Source organism: Hyla sarda, chromosome 8 (assembly GCF_029499605.1).
Source record: "Hyla sarda isolate aHylSar1 chromosome 8, aHylSar1.hap1, whole genome shotgun sequence".
Taxonomy (NCBI): domain Eukaryota; kingdom Metazoa; phylum Chordata; class Amphibia; order Anura; family Hylidae; genus Hyla; species Hyla sarda.
In genome coordinates, this window is record NC_079196.1 from 169,752,687 (window position 1) to 169,771,835 (window position 19,149).

General features: G+C 43.5%; 1 protein-coding gene and 1 long non-coding RNA gene across 6 annotated transcripts in view; one reads left to right on the forward strand and one right to left on the reverse strand.

Moving 5' to 3' along the window:
- The window catches only part of GSG1L (GSG1 like), a 138,027-nt gene that overhangs the window by 109,605 nt on the left and 9,273 nt on the right, over positions 1–19,149 (forward strand). For 3 of the 4 annotated variants that reach the window (XM_056534760.1, XM_056534759.1, XM_056534758.1), the window contains one exon: positions 1,352–1,504. The exons of the other annotated variant lie outside the window; for it this stretch is intronic. In XM_056534760.1, coding sequence (XP_056390735.1) covers positions 1,352–1,504 — 153 coding nt within the window. The remainder of the gene's footprint in view (positions 1–1,351; positions 1,505–19,149) is intronic. 4 annotated transcript variants of the gene reach the window in all.
- Positions 1–19,149, reverse strand: part of LOC130284422 (uncharacterized) — a 31,172-nt gene that overhangs the window by 7,758 nt on the left and 4,265 nt on the right. Inside the window, exons 2-4 of one of the 2 annotated variants that reach the window (XR_008847022.1) lie at positions 9,351–9,423; positions 1,627–1,708; positions 1,325–1,517 (exon numbers count right to left, since the gene is read on the reverse strand). This is a non-coding gene — a long non-coding RNA (uncharacterized LOC130284422). The remainder of the gene's footprint in view (positions 1–1,324; positions 1,518–1,626; positions 1,709–9,350; positions 9,424–19,149) is intronic. The other variant, XR_008847023.1, reaches the window with a different exon arrangement.

Genomic DNA, 19,149 nt, shown 5'->3' on the forward strand with positions numbered 1-19,149 from the left:
TAGCACTGAACAGCATTAGCAATCGAATGGTTGCTATAAATAGTCCCCTATGGGGACTATAAGAGTGTAAAAATAAAAGTAAAAAAAGTAAAAAAATAAAGTAAAAAAATGTGAAAAACCCCCTCCCCCAATAAAAAGTAAATTGTCCCATTTTCCCTATTTTACCCCCAAAAAGTGTAAAAAAATTATTTTATATACATATTTGGTATCGCCGCGTGGGTAAATAAACAAACTATTAAAATAAAATGTGAATGATCCCATACGGTGAACGGTGTGAACGTAACAAAAAGTCCAAAATAGCAGCTTTTTTATAACATTTTATTCCAAAAAAAAAATGTATAAAAAATTTAATAAAAGTTTTGTATAAGCAAATATGGTATTAATAAAAAGTACAGATCACGGCGCAAAAAATGAGCCCTCATACCACCGCTTATACGGAAAAATGAAAAAGTTATAGGTCTTCAAAATAGGGGGATTTTAAACGTACTAATTTGGTTAAAAAGTTAGCGATTTTTTTTTAAGCGCAACAGTAATAGAAAAATATGCTATCATGGATATCATTTTAATCGTATTGACCCAGAGAATAAAGAACACGTCATTTTTACCATAAATTGTACGGCATGAAAACAAAACCTTCCAAAATTTGCAGAATTGCGGTTTTCTTTTTAATTTCCCCACACAAATAGTATTTTTTTGTTGCGCCATACATTTTATGGTAAAGTGAGTGATGGCATTACAACGGACAACTGGTCGCGCAAAAAACAAACCCTCATACTAGTCTGTGGATGAAAATATAAAAAGAGTTATGATTTTTTGAAGGGGAGGAGGAAAAAAACGTTTTTCAATCAACTGGTGCCAAAAAGTTAAACAGATTTGTAAATTACTTCTATAAAAAAAAAAAAATCTTAACCCTTCCAGTACATATTAGCTGCTGAATACTACAGAGGAAATTATTTTCTTTTTGGAACACAGTGCTCTCTGCTGACATCTCTGTCCATTTTAGGAACTGTCCAGAGCAGCTATTCTGGACAGTTCTTAAAATGGACAGAGATGTCAGCAGAGAGCTCTGTGTTCCAAAAAGAAAAGAATTTCCTCTGTAGTATTCAGCAGCTAATAAGTACTGGAAGGATTAAGATTTTTTAATAGAAGTAATTTACAAATCTGTTTAACTTTTTGGCACCAGTTGATAAAAAGAAAAAAAAAAAAGTTTTCCACCGGAGTACCCCTTTAACTTGTTATATATGCAACAGTATTGCACTGAAGACCACATACAAAGTATACATTTTTTAACCACTTTCTCAAAATGTGAAGTTCATTTCCTCACCCTCTTTGTTGCTGTTCTGTGTTTCAGGTGTACTTTGGCTGTCCGTGGTGTCTGAAGTGCTGTTCATTTTACTGTTAGTCGTTGGATTCAGCCTCATGTGCCTAGAATTCTTTCAGTCAAATAACGTTGTGGATGGTCTGAAGTTAAATGCGTTTTCTGCTGTCTTCACTGTGTTGTCAGGTAACTTGAAACTCTTTTTTTTTAAACAACTAAAAAGAAAATGTCACGTGCTTAAAATATCTTAAACTTTTGCGTAAGCTTTCTATAGCCATATTTACATATCTAGCGGTACGTACACTTACCTATAGGATAAATGCAACGCCAAGGGGGGCTGACAGCTGATGCCAAGTCTCTTCTTTACATGTTGTGGGGCTCTAGATTTAACTTTTTGAATATATAGATATTATTTAGATTACTGTATATGTTGAGTTGCTCTAGAACTATTTTGTGTAGATGGCAATACAATGTACAATGCTACATGTTTCACGTAAAGGTAGCCAGTCACAGTGAAAATGCATTCCAGTCTTGCATGCGTTATGTTCTACAGTAGGAGGAACAGAGCAGATTGATATATAGTTTGTAGGAAAAGTTCTACTCTTTCTAGACCAGTACTCTCAACAGGACTGGTGCAAGGATTTTGCACCACCCTATGCAAAAGCTATTTTTTCTGCCCCATTGACTCCGCCCATTGGCACGGCCTTTGACACGCCCCACCTTACTACTGGGGTGACACACTGTAACAAGCCCCCTCCTTGACCCCTTAACGACCAATGACGTATATTTACGTCCTTGGCCGGCTCCCACGATATAACGCGGGGTCACATATCAGGTCGGTCCCGGCATGTATCTGATGCCGGGACCCAGGGCTAACAGTGCGATCGCTGCCGCGTGCTATAAACCCTTTAGACGCGGCGTTCAAAGTTGAACGCCGCGTCTAAAACGAAAGTGAAAGCTGCCCGGATGCTCAGCAGGGCTGATCGGGACTATCGCAGTGAAAATGCGGTGTCCCGATAGGCTTGGACACGAGCGGAGGTCCTCTTACCTGCCTCCGTCATGTCCCCTCGGCGATTGATTGCTCCAAGCCTGAGATTCAGGCTTGAGCAATCGACCGCCGATAACGCTGACCATTGCAAAGCTATGGCTTTGCAGTGAACAGTGCTGGCAATCAGTGTGTGCAGTGTTATAGGTCCCTATGGGAGCTATAACACTGCAAAAAAAAAGTGTAAAAAAAAAGTTAATAAATGTGATTTAACCCTTTCCTTAATAAAAGTTCAAATCACCCCCCTTTTCCCATAAAAAAACCCACCATGTAAATAAAAATAAATATAAACATATGTGGTATCACCACGTGCGTAAATGTCAGAACTATAAAAATATATCATTAATTAAACCAGACGATCAATGGCGTACGCGCCAAAAAATTCCAAATTCCAAGATAACGTATTTTTGGTCGCTTTTTATATCATAAAAAATGAATAAAAAGTGATGTAAAAGTCCGATCAATCCAAAAATGGTACTGATAAAAACTTCAGATCACGGCGCAAAAAATGAGCCCCAATACCGCCCCATATGCGGAAAAATAAAAAAGTTATAGGGGTCCGAAAATGACAATTTTAAACATATTGTCACGATTCGGCTGGCTGGAGGTGGATCCTCTGTGCCAGAGAGGGATTGACGTGGACCGTGTTGGTGGACCGGTTCTAAGTTGCTACTGGTATTCACCAGAGCCCGCCGCAAAGCGGGATGGTCTTGCAGCGGCGGTAGCAACCAGGTCGTATCCACCAGCAACGGCTCAACCTCTCTGACTGCTGAAGATAGGTGCGATACAAGGGAGTAGACAAGAGCAAGGTCGGACGTAGCAGAAGGTCAGGGCAGGCAGCAAGGATAGTAGTCAGGGGCAACGGCAGGAGGTCTGGAACACAGGCTAGGAACACACAAGGAACGCTTTCACTGGCACAAGGGCAACAAGATCCGGCAAGGGAGTGCAGGGGAAGTGAGGTATAAGTAAGGAGTGCACAGGTGATAACACTGATTAGGCCTGCTGTGCCAATCAGTGGCGCAGTGGCCCTTTAAATTGCAGAGACCCGGCGCGCGCGCGCCCTAAGGAGCGGGGCCGCTCGCGCCGGGACAAGACAGACGGGGAACGGGTCAGGTACGGGAGCCGGGACGCGCATCGCGAGCGGGCGCCTCCCGCGTCGCGAATCGCATCCCGGCTGGGAGTGATATTGCAGCACACCCGGTCAGCAGGTCTGACCGGGGCGCTGCGAATGAGAGGATGCTGCGTAACACATATACATTTTTCTGCATGTAGTTATGATTTTTTACAGAAGTACGACAAAATCAAACCGATATAAGTAGGGTATCATTTGAATTGTATGGACCTACAGAATAAAGATAAGGTGTCATTTTTACCGGAAAATGTACTGCGTAGAAACGGAAGCCCCCAAAAGTTACAAAATGGTGTTTTTCTTCAATTTCGTCGCACAATTATTTTCTTTTTCCATTTCGCCATAGATTTTTGGGTAAAATGACTGATGTCACTGCAAAGTAGAATTGGTGGCGCAAAAAATAAGCCATCATATGGATTTTTAGGTGCAAAATTGAAAGGGTTAGGATTTTTAAAAGGTGAGGAGGAAAAAAACGAAAGTGCAAAAACAGAAAACCCTGTGGTCCTTAAGGGGTTAATGTAATTAGCTTACTACTGGGGTGACACACTGTAACAAACTTTCTCCTCATGCTGCTGGCTGAGCAAGTGGTTCAGATGCTGGTTGTCTAACTTTCTTGCGACAATCAAGAGGGCGCTCAATGCGGCTGCCTATTTTGCCTAAAGGCAGAGCTGGCCCTTGGTCTTAAACTGTGGCCCTCCAGATGTTTCAAAACTTCGACTCCCAGCATGCACGGACAGCCGTTGGCTGTCCGGGCATGCTGGGAGTTGAAGTTTTGCAACATCTGGAGGGCCATGGTTTGATACCACTGTTCTAGACTAATAAGTCACGAGGGAGGTCCTGTTCAGTAATTGACAGTACTCTGCAGGGGTCAAGTCCTGGAAAAAAAAAGGGAAGGAACTCATCCAAGGGCTGGTCCTGTAGGACTCCTGGTAATGGGAATGGTGTTCCTGCTGTGAAAAAAGTGCAGGAACTCAGTTTCCATGCGTTCCTGCAGGACCTGAGCCCTGGTCCTTTGTGTAAGTGTGCATATAGGGAGCTGTCAATCACTGATTAGGACTGCCCACATGACTACATAGCCCAGCTCTATATCAGGATGCCTGCAGATTGAGCTGCCTATTCAATGTGACAGGATCCCTTTTCTATCCTGGTAAAATTTGAAAAGGTATAAAGTTATGGTTACGTTTTTATCCCTGATGTTCTTAGGGCAGTCAGGGAATTATCACCCATTATTCCTTATACAGCAGTTATCAGTATTACTGGTGGTCCAGTGGAGTAAAGAGATATAGAGCACATCCAATTTCTTTTTATTTAATCTAAAGAAGTGGAAAGTTCCCACTGAATGCAATATTAGTTGTAAAAATCCATATATAAGAGCTGTCCTGAGCGAAGGCTGCAGATACAGAGAATTCTGTTATTGAACTTTAAAGGGGTACTCCGTTGGAAAACATTTTATTTTATTTTATTTTTTTAATCAACTGGTGCCAGAAAGTTAAACAGATTTGTAAATTACTTCAATTTAAAAATCTTAATTCTTCCAGTACTTATCAGCTGTTGTTTACTACACTAAGTAGTTGTTTTCTGTCTGACCACAGTGCTCTCTGCTGACACCTCTGTCCATGTCAGGAACTGTCCAGAGTAGGAGCAAATCCTCATAGCAAACCTCTCTCTCTGGACAGTTCCTGACATGGACAGAGGTGTCAGCAGAGAGCACTGTGGTCAGACAGAGAAGAAATTCAAAAAGAAAACAACTTCCTCTGTATTATACAACAGCTGATAAGTACTGAAAATATTTTTAAATAGGAGTCATTTACATATCTGTTTAACTTTCTGGCACCAGTGGATTTAAAAAAAATTGTCTTCTACTGGAGTACTCCTTTAAAGAATGTTTGTAAGCAACTATTACCATTCTTAACTATTCTAAGTAACAGATACAGTCAGGGTGGGTATTACACACAAAGACCTCCAAGGAAACCACAGGATCAAGCAAGGCGTATGCATCTCGTGTAGAGAAAAATGGTTTATTACCCACAATGCAACGCGTTTCGAGGAGAACCACTTCATCAGGCATATTGGGAACAAGCAAGGTACATGGTATTTATACAGGGTCACTTAACCCTTAGATGGACAAAAAGTATAACAGACATAAATATACATGCTCATACATACAATCATAAAAAAAGTTTACATTCAATATATCAAAAAATCAAGAGACTAACCAATACACATATAAAAAGATAATAAAAGGACAAACAAATATATAAATCAATAATAAAATAAATAATAAAAAAGTATAAAATAATGAAATAGAATCAAGCAATTTAGGAGTAACATCAGAAACCGCCAGATGCTATCTTGCATTTTCAATGGTTTCATTAAGACCACGTGGAAAAAGTGTGTTAAGTGTAAAAATCAAAAAGATTCTCTATTGATCAATTTTTGAAATCTGTTATGTGTATGTGGAGGAATCTTTTGATAATGACCAAGTTTACCAAGTTCATCTCACATTCAATCATAATGTTAATTTTGATACCTTAAACTTTTCCTCAACCAGAGAATTTTCCTCATTTTAGGGAGTAGAATTCCTACCTGACTTCAAATCTGGCAATTGGAATCAATACTTGGATTTGTCCAGAAGCTAGTGGCTATAACAAGTCATATTTTTACTTTCCAGGATTGCATCCAGGCCCCTTTTGAACTCTTTTAGTCAGTTTACCATGACCGTCTCCTCTGGCAGATCCTTTTTTTAGTCTTTTTTTATAGTCTCACTGCTCTTACAGTAAAGGATTACTTTCAGTGGTGGTGAAAAACTTTTTCCTCAAGGCGTAGATGATGTCTCTTTGTTATAGAAATAGTCATTTGTATACGGCTATGTTCACATGTACATAATCCATTGCAGTGTTTTCCACGGCAGAAATTCAGCTTGCAGATTATCCAATGTGGAATTCCGCAAACAGATTATGTTGCTACCTATTGACTTCAGTGCGTCTGCAACAAATCTTCTTGCGTAAAATCAGCTTGCAGAATTCCGAAGCGTGTGAATATACTCTTAATAGATCATGGGAGAGACCTTTGTACATTATTATTAGGTCTCCCCTAAGCCTTCTTTTTTCTAAACTAAATAACCCCAATTCTGATAATCTTTCTGGGTACCGTAGTCCTCCCATTCCCCGTATTACTCTGCTTGCCCGTCTTTGAACCCTCTCCAGCTCCACTATATCTTTATTGTACACTGGTGCCCAGTACTGTACACAGTATTCTATGTGTGGTCTGACTAGTGATTTGTACAGTGGCAGACTGATTATCTTGTATTGCCATCTATGCACCTTTTTTGATGCACCCCATGATTTTATTTGCCCTCGCAGCAGCTGCCTGACACTGGTTGTTACAGTTAAAACTCCCTTTCCACGTCAGTCGTCCCCAGTGTTTTTCCATTTAATACATAATCCCAATCCTACCCATGTGCATTACCTTACATTTATCTATGTGGAACCTCATCTGCCACTTCTCAGCGTAGGCCTCAACTTATCCACCAAGATTTCAACCTATCTGAGCGGTCACCACAATGGTCTGTTTTGATCCTATTCTTATTTTATATGTTCGTGACGGTTTGGTAAAAAAAAAAAAAAAGGTTGCCTGTTTGCTTACAATTTCAAGAGGTGTAATGTGGAAACTTTTTCATATTTCTGGAAAATCATAAAAATAATGGAAGCTGCAGATTCCAAATGTATAATGATATGATTGGGAGTAGACCATGATATCATATTGGCAGTTCCATGTAGACAGTCAGCAATTGGTGTGTAGATGAAGGCTTCTGGGTGTTCTCATAGCATGTTGTTATATTGTGTTGAACTGGTTTCATGAGAAATTGCAATTCTTAAAGAGAACCTGGGGAACTTGTAATCAATTCCATGCTGCCTGAACTACAAAACATTAGGTTGGTCCAGGGTGACTTCTGTCTGCCCACTGGCCTTGATAGAATTCTTCCAATGGCCAAGAAGAGAGAGATCTATCAGTCAAGGCTGATATGGCAGGAAAAAAAACACCATTGACCACCTCTATGACTCATGGTTCAGGCAGCCTGAAAGTGATGACAGATTCCCTTTAAAGGGGTACTCCGGTGCTTACACATCTTATCCCCTATCCAGCCGTTGGCTGTCCGGGCATGCTGGGAGTTGTAGTTTTGCAACATCTGGAGGTCCGCAGGTTGAAGACCACTGGATAGTAGGTAGTACTCAAGTGTCCCCGCCGCTCCGGACCAGTCACCGCTGCCCTGGATGTCGCTCCATCGCTGTCGCCGCGTCCCCGGGGTGTCCCCGACGCTCCGGACGTCTTCTTCCCCGGGATCCACGCTCTCCGTCATCACGTCGCTCCTATTGGATGACGGGACGGCGTGCGCGACGACGTGATGACGTCGAAGGAGAGCGCGGGCAATGCAGGGGATCCCGACACGGAGCAGACACCGAGGAGGCAGGTAAGGTCCCTCCCGGTGTCCTGTAAGCTGTTTGGGAAGCCGCGATTTCACCGCAGCGGTCCCGAACAGCCCGACTTTCGCTTCAGACGCGGCGGTCAGCTTTGATCGCCACGTCTGAAGGGTTAATACAGGGCCTCACCACAATCGGTGATGCCCTGTATTAGCTGCGGGTCCTGGACGTTGTTGGCCGAAGGGACCACGGCGATAGGTGTGTATTCGCCGTATAAGACGCACCAACTTTTCCCCCCCAGTTTTGGGGAACAAAAAGTGCGTCTTATACGGCGAAAAATACGGTAATGAATGCAGCCATACATGGAATATGTTTCCATCCATCTGTCAGATCAGCTCTTATAAGCAGATGACACCTTTATCTTGTACCACAGATACCAATTGGGTCTAGCAATGGAACTTTGTCTGACATTCATAATGATGTGGCAAAACCATAAAGAAAGAAATAAGTCCATTACACATAAATCAAGGCTTCGGCAGCTCAGTGTAACACATTGCCAGCTAAGCTTAACTGCTGCTGATTGTGGCCTTGGATAGGGGAAGGATTGTCAACTGTCTAAAAATTCCTGGACAGCCTGTAAAGCATCTCTAAAAATAGGACACGTTTTGCAAGTGCCCATTAAAAAATGGATCTGTGATTGTTTTTAAGCTGGATCAGACTGTGCAGAATATTGTGTCTGTAATTATCATCATTTTGCAGATCACAGTAAATACTGCTATAGTGCCCAGGTCACTGTTCTGAGCTATAGACATATACTACTTGTCATCGTAATAAGTCATTATAGATTGCAAATTTGTCATAATTTTGTTTTGTATTTTTATGCTGTCCAGCCACGGTTTTAGCCATGGCAGTATTTCTGCAGCAGATTACATTGACTTTAATGGGGTCTGCTACGAGTTTTTCCCTACAGAAATTTTGCTGAAGAAAGTCTGCCGCGGAAAGCTCACCGCAGCTCAAACCCGCAGCAGGAAACTCACTGTATACCTACCTTTGTGAACACACCGTAAAGGGGCATTGCAGGTGGTAGAAAATGTTTTTCTGTGAATTTGGGAGGCTTTAAAGGGGTACTCTCTGCCCCAGCGTTCAGAACATTTTGTTCCGAACGCATGAAGTGGGCGGCAGGAATTGTGATATCACGGCCATGCCCTTCGTGATGTCACACCACACCCCATCAATGCAAGTCTAAGGGAGGGGGCAGGACATGTGCCACGAGGGGCATGACAGTAATGTCATTATCCCGCCACCCGCACCCAGCATTCTAAGCACCCAACGGTGGGACCCTCGCGATCAGACATCTTATCCCCTATCCTTTAGATAGGGGATTAGATGTCTAGGGGCAGAGTAACCCTTTAAACAGAAAGAAGAAACCCTACTCACCTTGCCTGATTCCCCACAACTGCCTTTCAGACAGCTCCACATCCTCACTGTACTCCACATCTTCCTGTTCCCTCTGATGACATGTCGGAGGAATTCCAAAAGAAATGGAGAGAAATGTTATTTCAGCCTTTTGAGGCTTTTGCTAGCTTGTTACGATATTGTAAACAATTGATTCCAATTACTACTCCCAAATGTTTTTTTTACATTCAATGCTGTCACTAACATCATAACACCCCCCCCCCCCCCCCCCCCCGCAAAAAAAATGCAAAGGACAAATAGTATTTGATGCAGATTAAAAAAAATAATACTAATAATTAAAAGAGATCATACGTTAAAGAAACATTATAGGTATCAAATAGAAAATAAAAATTGATGGGTGGGAACCCAACTACATTACTATTATTATTATTATTTGTATCATTATTTTTGTTCTTATTATTATAATTATTTCCAAATTTATCAATGCACGTGCGATATTATAATAAATATGTTGCACATAAACAACACCAAAGCAAAAATAAATTACTTTAAAACACAATTTCCAAAGAAGAAGAATGATAAATGACCTTTCTTCACTTTACATGTTGGCCCCATCTGCCCATGAGCGCTACCCTAATATTAAATTGTCATTCTATCCCTGCCACAAACTTTGGCATTCAGCTTTTCACTGCTTGGAATGGCATATGAAGCGGCAGTACTGAAATAAGCTACAATACACAACAGTGCAGGCTCATACGCCATTTAAAGTTTGGGGAAAGCTGGTTAACTTTTACAGTTATGGTTGCCATTAATGCTTGTCACCCAGAGTCTGTTAATAATTCGTATAGCAGACTAAAATAACTCAACAATTTCTAACTAGGATATTAAAAGACTTCCCAAGAAGACAATTCAGGGGATTTATATTTCCAGGAAATAATTAGATTTTAGTGGGAGATTCCCTTTATGCTTAGTATGCTTCTGTATTTAATGTGACAGTAATAAGCATAACACACAAATACACTGAGAACTAAATGGAACCATCTTAGAAGGATTACATATTTGCATAAAATTCCATCCATATTAAATTATAAGCTTCACGAGATTCATAAAGCATGAAAATACATTAACTTCATTACGAGCAGTCAAATATGATGGAGGGAGCGCGGCGTAAATCACATATAATATTCACAACACTGATTAAATAAATGTTGCATTGTGAAAGTTAAGTCTATATTTTGGTCTATTTGAAAACACTGATATCATGTAAATTGCAAATCTGATAATAATCATAACACTATGGGGATATTCAAGGACATGGAAAGTAAAGTCTGTTATTCTTCAGTTTTATGGGTGTCTGAAACCTTTTCAATTTTAAGCATCATTAGACATCACTTGGTAATAACTATGTACTTTAAAACAATAAACAAATGGGAATGTTACTTTGTCATTGTCCTGGATTTTTCGATCAGATCTTTCATACTAAAATACTAAATATGCAACTTGTATTATTAACAGTAATTTAGCCACAAAAGACTAAATCGTGTATTCCAAAGAAAGACTGTAAAATGTTCAGGATATATGGATATGTTCTTCCCGTGTAAATATTACCTGTCAGACCTCAAACAATCACACACATAACGTTTAACTACTCTACCATTGCCCCCTGTGCCCCGATCACAACAACATAAAAGGTTCAACAATATCACCTCCTAAATGAAAAATTCACATCCAACCTTGCCGGAAAGTATAGCTATATATCAGATATATAAAATCCCTGTCAATATAAAATGTGAATCTACAGGGTGGGCCATTTATCTGGATACACCTTAATAAAATGGGAATGGTTGGTGATATTAACTTCATGTTTGTGGCACATTAGTATATGTGAGGGGGGAAACTTTTCAAGATGGGTGGTGACTATGGTGGCCATTTTGAAGTTGGACATTTTGAATCCAACTTTTGTTTTTTCAATAGGAAGAGGGTCATGTGACACATCAAACTTATTGGGAATTTCACAAGAAAAACAATGACGTGCTTGGTTTTAACGTAACTTTATTCTTTCATGAGTTATTTACAAGTTTCTGACCACTTATAAAATGTGTTCAATGTGCTGCCCATTGTGTTGGATTGTCAATGCAACCCTCTTCTCCCACTCTTCACACACTGATAGCAACACCGCAGGAGAAATGCTAGCACAGGCTTCCAGTATCCGTAGCTTCAGGTGCTGCACATCTCGTATCTTCACAGCATAGACAATTGCCTTCAGAAGATTTTGCTCAGTGATGAGGCAAACTTTTATGTGAATGCTGAAGTTAACAAACAAAACCACCGCTATTGGTCTGATACTAACCCACATTGGATAGATCCCTCCAAGACTGTTGGAACACAAAAAATTATGGTATGATGGGGTATATGGGGTACAAAGATAGTCGGGCCATTCTTCATCAATGGAAACCTCAAGGCCACTGGATATGCGAAATTGCTACATGATGATGTGTTTCCCTCTTTATGCACTGAAGCTGGCATGTTCCCTGAGTTTTTACAGCAAGATGGTGCACCACCACATTATGGGTGTCAGGTCCGAGCAGTCCTAGATGAACAGTTTCCTGGAAAGTGGATTGGTCATCGTGGACCAGTTGAATGGCCCCCAAGGTCTCCCGATCTGACCCCCTTAGACTTTTATCTTTGGGGTCATCTGAAGGCAATTGTCTATGCTGTGAAGATACAAGATGTGGAGCACCTGAAACTACAGCTACTGGAAGTCTGTGCTAGCATTTCTCCTGCGGTGTTGCTATCAGTGTGTGAAGAGTGGAAGAAGAGGGTTGCATTGACAATCCAACACAATGGGCAGCACATTGAACACATTTTATAAGTGGTCAGAAACTTGTAAATAACTCATGAAAGAATAAAGTTACGTTAAAACCAAGCACATCATTGTTTTTCTTGTGAAATTCCCAATATGTTTCATGTGTCACATGACCCTCTTCCTATTGAAAAAACAAAAGTTTGATTCAAAATGGCCGACTTCAAAATAGCCACCATGGTCACCATCCATCTTGAAAAGTTTTCCCCCCTCACATATACTAATGTGCCACAAACAGGAAGTTAATATCACCAACCATTCCCATTTTATTCAGGTGTATCCATATAAATGGCCCACCCTGTATACATATATATACACACGCACAGAAATTATGGGATAGAAAATCAAAGCAGTTGTCCACATTTATTACGTTTTTCCCCAATTCTCTTATATTATCTGGTGTCATTGCTGTGGAATATGATACAGCCATATTTTGTACCCCGCATAAGAAGCAGCTATTTCTTCATTGCAGCTTCGTGTTTTATCCCATGGAAATAAACAACTGTGTCTGGTCATATAAAGACAAGGCTCATAAAGTTAGAAAGGAATAGCAACATATTTAGTAAAATCGCTGCAGGGTATCAACAAGACTGTAAATCTGAAGGTTGAAAATTGCCTTCAACTCTTGCTCTATTGATTATTAGATAGCAGCTTTTTGAAACTTATTTATGACATACAAAAGGCCAAGAGACAATGAAAAACATTTATTAAAGTTGACACTGTCATAAGGGTGCTTAAAGTTATCAAAAAGGTGAAAAAAATAATAAGATTTATAGTGAAATGGGCCTGTGTTCTGGAGGGTTTGCAAATATTGGGGGAGGAATTGTTCATCCTGATGGAAGAATTTTGCGAGGCATTAAACTCACGAATCTCCACTTCTCCCATCAGTCATAAAGACAATAGATCAAGGGGCTGAGTCATTCAACTGCTGCTTTTTTTTTACAATAACTCAGTAGGTGTCACGATGCCGGCTGGCAGGTAGTGGATCCTCTGTGCCAGAGAGGGATGGCGAGGACCGCGCTAGTGGACCGGTTCTAAGCCACTACAGGTTTTCACCAGAGCCCGCCGCAAAGCGGGATGGTCTTGCTGCGGCGGTAGTGACCAGGTCGTATCCACTAGCAACGGCTCACCTCTCTGGCTGCTGAAGATGCTGAAGATAGGCGCGGTACAAGGGAGTAGGCAGAAGCAAGGTCGGACGTAGCAGAAGGTCGGGGGCAGGCGGCAAGGATCGTAGTCAGGGGCAACGGCAGGAGGTCAGGAACACGGACTAGGAACAGACAAGGGAACGCTTTCACTAGGCACAAGTGCAACAAGATCCGGCAAGGGAGTGCAAGGGAGGAGACTAGATATAGCCAGGGAACAGGTGGGGACCAATTAAGCTAATTGGGCCAGGCACCAATCATTGGTGCACTGGCCCTTTAAGTCTCAGGGAGCTGGCGCGCGCGCGCCCTAGAGAGCGGAGCCGCGCGCGCCAGCACATGACAGCAGGGGACGGGAACGGGTAAGTGACCTGGGATGCGATTCGCGAGCGGGCGCGTCCCGCTGTGCGAATCGCATCCCCAACGGCCATGACAGAGCAGCGCTCCCGGTCAGCGGGACTGACCGGGGAGCTGCAGGGAAAGAGACGCCGTGAGCGCTCCGGGGAGGAGCGGGGACCCGGAGCGCTAGGCGTAACAGTACCCCCCCCCCTTAGGTCTCCCCTTCTCTTTATCGGGTAACTGCCTCCCCTGGGATGAGGACACCGGGAAAGGATGGAGGGATTCCTCAACGGCAGGCAGAACCGCAGGAGTAGGAATGGGGAGAGAGGGCAGAGGGCGGGACCTGGCACGGGGCAGTGTGACACCAGGACGAGGGCCATGAGGGGACACAGAAGCTTGCCTGATGGAACTGGGAGGGGGGGAGGGGCATTTCCTGTGGCAGGCAGAGTCCTTAATGACCTTAGGGGGACCAGATACAGGAGGAACCACAGAGTTACGGCAAGGGTTACTGGGAACCGGTTTTAGACAGTTCTTGGAACAAGAGGACCCCCAACTCTTGATCTCCCCAGTGGACCAATCCAGGGTTGGGGAATGAAGTTGAAGCCAGGGAAGTCCAAGGAGAATTTCCGAGGTGCAATTGGGGAGGACCAAAAGTTCAATCCTCTCGTGGTGAGATCCGATGCTCATAAGAAGGGGCTCCGTGCGGAAACGTATGGTACAGTCCAACCTGGCTCCGTTGACCGCGGAAATGTGGAGTGGCTTGACAAGACGGGTCACCGGAATACGGAATTTATTCACAAAGGAGTCCCGAATAAAATTCCCAGAAGCTCCAGAGTCCAGGCAGGCCACGGCTGAGAGGGGAGAGCTGGCTGAAGTGGAAATCCGAACAGGTACCGTGAGACGTGGAGAAGCCGACTTGGCATCAAGAGACGCCACACCCACGAGAGCTGAGTGCGAGCGTGCGTTTCCCAGACGTGGAGGACGGATTGGGCAATCCACCAGAAAATGTTCAGTACTGGCACAGTACAGACAAAGATTCTCTTCCTTACGGCGATTCCTCTCTTCCAGGGTCAGGCGAGACCGATCCACTTGCATGGCCTCCTCGGCGGGAGGCCTAGGCGCAGATTGCAGTGGAGACTGTGGGAGAGGTGGCCAGAGATCTAAGTCTTTTTCCTGGCGGAGCTCTTGATGCCTCTCAGAAAAACGCATGTCAATGCGAGTGGCTAGATGAATGAGTTCATGCAGGCTAGCAGGAGTCTCTCGTGCGGCCAGAACATCTTTAATGTTGCTGGATAGGCCTTTTTTAAAGGTCGCGCAGAGAGCCTCATTATTCCAGGATAGTTCAGAAGCAAGAGTACGGAATTGTATGGCGTACTCGCCAACGGAGGAATTACCCTGGACCAGGTTCAGCAGGGCAGTCTCAGCAGAAGAGGCTCGGGCAGGTTCCTCAAAGACACTTCGAATTTCCGAGAAGAAGGAGTGAACAGAGGCAGTGACGGGGTCATTGCGGTCCCAGAGCGGTGTGGCCCATGACAGGGCTTTTCCAGACAGAAGGCTGACTACGAAAGCCACCTTAGACCTTTCAGTAGGAAACAGGTCCGACATCATCTCCAAGTGCAGAGAACATTGCGAAAGGAAGCCACGGCAAAACTTAGAGTCCCCATTAAATTTGTCCGGCAAAGACAGGCGGAGGCTAGGAGTGGCCACTCGCTGCGGAAGGGGTGCAGGAGCTGGCGGAGGAGATGATTGCTGATGAAGTTGCGACTGAAGTTGGTGCACAATGGTGGACATTTCTGACATCTGGTGGGTTAGATGGGCGATCTGTCGGGCTTGCTGGGCGACCACCGTGGTGATATCAGAGGCAACTGGCAGGGGAACCTCAGCGGGATCCATGGCCGGATCTACAGTCACGATGCCGGCTGGCAGGTAGTGGATCCTCTGTGCCAGAGAGGGATGGCGAGGACCGCGCTAGTGGACCGGTTCTAAGCCACTACAGGTTTTCACCAGAGCCCGCCGCAAAGCGGGATGGTCTTGCTGCGGCGGTAGTGACCAGGTCGTATCCACTAGCAACGGCTCACCTCTCTGGCTGCTGAAGATGCTGAAGATAGGCGCGGTACAAGGGAGTAGGCAGAAGCAAGGTCGGACGTAGCAGAAGGTCGGGGGCAGGCGGCAAGGATCGTAGTCAGGGGCAACGGCAGGAGGTCAGGAACACGGACTAGGAACAGACAAGGGAACGCTTTCACTAGGCACAAGTGCAACAAGATCCGGCAAGGGAGTGCAAGGGAGGAGACTAGATATAGCCAGGGAACAGGTGGGGACCAATTAAGCTAATTGGGCCAGGCACCAATCATTGGTGCACTGGCCCTTTAAGTCTCAGGGAGCTGGCGCGCGCGCGCCCTAGAGAGCGGAGCCGCGCGCGCCAGCACATGACAGCAGGGGACGGGAACGGGTAAGTGACCTGGGATGCGATTCGCGAGCGGGCGCGTCCCGCTGTGCGAATCGCATCCCCAACGGCCATGACAGAGCAGCGCTCCCGGTCAGCGGGACTGACCGGGGAGCTGCAGGGAAAGAGACGCCGTGAGCGCTCCGGGGAGGAGCGGGGACCCGGAGCGCTAGGCGTAACAGTAGGTTTATCATAAGTCCTATGGGAACAAAAATGCAACACAATGTACTGAGACACAAGCCTGCACAACACGCTACCTGCCACCCCTAGCACAGTATGGGAGATGTATTCATTTTATTTATTTATTCTTTTTATAGGGATCATTATCCAGAGGACAATGTTGGATTCAAAGACTACGCCAATAATATTTTTTATTTATTTGATGATATACATTTTTTGTAAAATGGCCAACAGTCTTATAGAGGCCATCTATTACTAAGCTAAGGCTTAGCGTTAGTGTGTAAAATGGCTAACACTAGTCCCTGCATTATTACCCCAGTACCTACTACAACAGGGTACTGGAAAGAGACAGTTTTTTGGACATTTTATATAAAAATAATAATAATATACTGGTCATGGACATAGTACTTGAATCTGATGTAGTCCTCTGGATCCTCTAGTCCTCTATATAGATCTCTACTTGCTGTCTGGCCCCATAAGAGTTAAGTGGCAATGCTGTGCATCACCACTTAACTTCTCCCTCCCTGGACCGGTGTCGAACAAGTAAGCCCAGTGAATGGAGGTCCAGATCAGGAGCAGAAGGTGCCCCAAATCTGGACCTAGTGCCTATACACTACAAATCATATAAATATATTTAAAATGTAACTCTGTGCTCCATTACTGTGCAGTTGCCAGTGATGCCATCCAACAAAAACATGAAGACATAGCAAAGGTACCACATCCATATAGAGCAGACTCACAAACCCGCTGTCAAGAGTGCAGTATCTACAGGGTAAATCAGTCAGAATAGATCAATCAATGTCACTTGCTCGAACTATAGGATATTATGCAGTAGGTGTGGCCATTTTAATATAGTTCATCCAAGACTGGTTCTGTAGAGGAAGAGGGTTCAGATTAACATAATCTGTGCATAATAAATGTCTTTTACACTGTACCCTCTATGGAGCAAGCCTGTCCTGGTATACTCAAGAGTATCCCTATCAATTTTATAGTTTTAGATGCGTTTCTACTGGGTGCTGCCCTATCTTTACCAATTGAACATATAAAAAGAGTTATATAGGGCTTACAGTCATGTCAGTTTGGTAAATCATGGTAGTAATCTACCCTTAGATAGTCTTGACAGCTGGTTGGTGAATTTCCTATATACGGATGTGCCACCCTTGATATGTCTTGATGTGTTTCTTGACTGGCATCTGAGAATCATTCCATTGCATTGGAATAAAGTGCAGTTTTGACTTTTAAACATTACACATTAAATGTTGTATTTTAAAGGACATACAACCCAATGTAGTCTTTCTTCTTTGAACAGAGATCATATTAGGTATCTGTTTTATATAGATGAGTGCAGCCAATAAACACCAGGCTTCGCAGTAGTATCTAGTCAACTACAGCAGGTTTGTAAATAAAAGAAGGTATTTAATCCCCTCATATGAGCAACACTGGCACTGTGGGGGATAAAGGAGGTCCAGCAGCTGGGACCGCCACTAAAAACAAGATATAAAAATGCATGACTGTGATGGAAACCTTCAAAACAAATGAGAAACTGTTCAATACATAATTGTTTGATGAAGGGGGTGTCCAACCAAAACAATCTCCTATCTAGAGGCACATTCCCAAAACAGTGGGCTAGTTACTGAAGATCTGTAAACCTTACTGATCACCTGGTATTGGCAGAGCAGCTGCTATCCTGTCTGCATTTCCCCCTGCAGCTACTGTACAGAGGAAATGTTATATTCACACACCTATTGATGTCAGTGAGCAAGCAAAGCGTGATGGTCAGCTCACCCAGTGCGACCCACCGCAGCATGGACAGGTGTAGACGTCACCAGATGTATAATGGAAGAAAAAATGGAAGTCCAGCACGGTATTCCGGAGCAGTTCGTGCAATTTATTTACATGATACACGCAGTACAACAAAGATGCATGGTGGTGACGCGTTCATGCCTGGCCTTATGCCTGGCCTTACTCATACAATTGTTAGACTGCCATGCAATCCCTTATATATGGGAGGACACACCCCCATCCAACCAACAGTAAAGGAATTCGATCTGTAGTGCCGGACAGGTGAAATGTTCCACCAATATAGGGATTTAACAATGTGAAAAAAACATACAAATATAAAAACATGTATAATACACATCAAAAATTCAAACAAAGAAGTAAACAAATAAGTGAATAAATATTATGTTGGGTGCACATTGTTGTCTAAATGTGTAATTACCAGTATGAGTATACATCTGGGTACTAAGTTATGCATCTGGGTACTAATAACCTGCATGCATCGTATGTCTTAGGGGGGATTAAACTGGCAGAGTCACTGGTAGAGAAGGATCTGGGTGTACTTGTAGATCACAGACTACAGAATAGCATGCAATGTCAGGCTGCTGCTTCCAAAGCCGGCAGGATATTGTCATGTATCAAAAGAGGCCTGGACTCAAGGGACAGGGACATAATACTCCCCCTTTCTAAAGCATTGGTACAGCCTCACCTGGAATATGCTGTTCAGTTTTGGGCACCTGTCCATAAAAGGGACACTGCGGAGTTGGAAAGGGTGCAGAGACGCACGACTAAACTAATATGGGGCAAGGAACATCTTAGCTATGAGGAGCGATTAAAGGAGTTACAATTGTTTAGTCTTGAGAAGAGACGTTTAAGGGGGGATATGATAAATGTATATAAGTATATTAATGGCCCATACAAAAAATATGGAGAAAAACTGTTCCAGGTTAAACCCCCCCAAAGGACGAGGGGGCACTCCCTCCGTCTGGAGAAGAAAAAGTTTAGTCTCAAGGGGCGACACGCCTTCTTTACCGTGAGGACTGTGAATTTATGGAACGGTCTACCTCAGGAACTGGT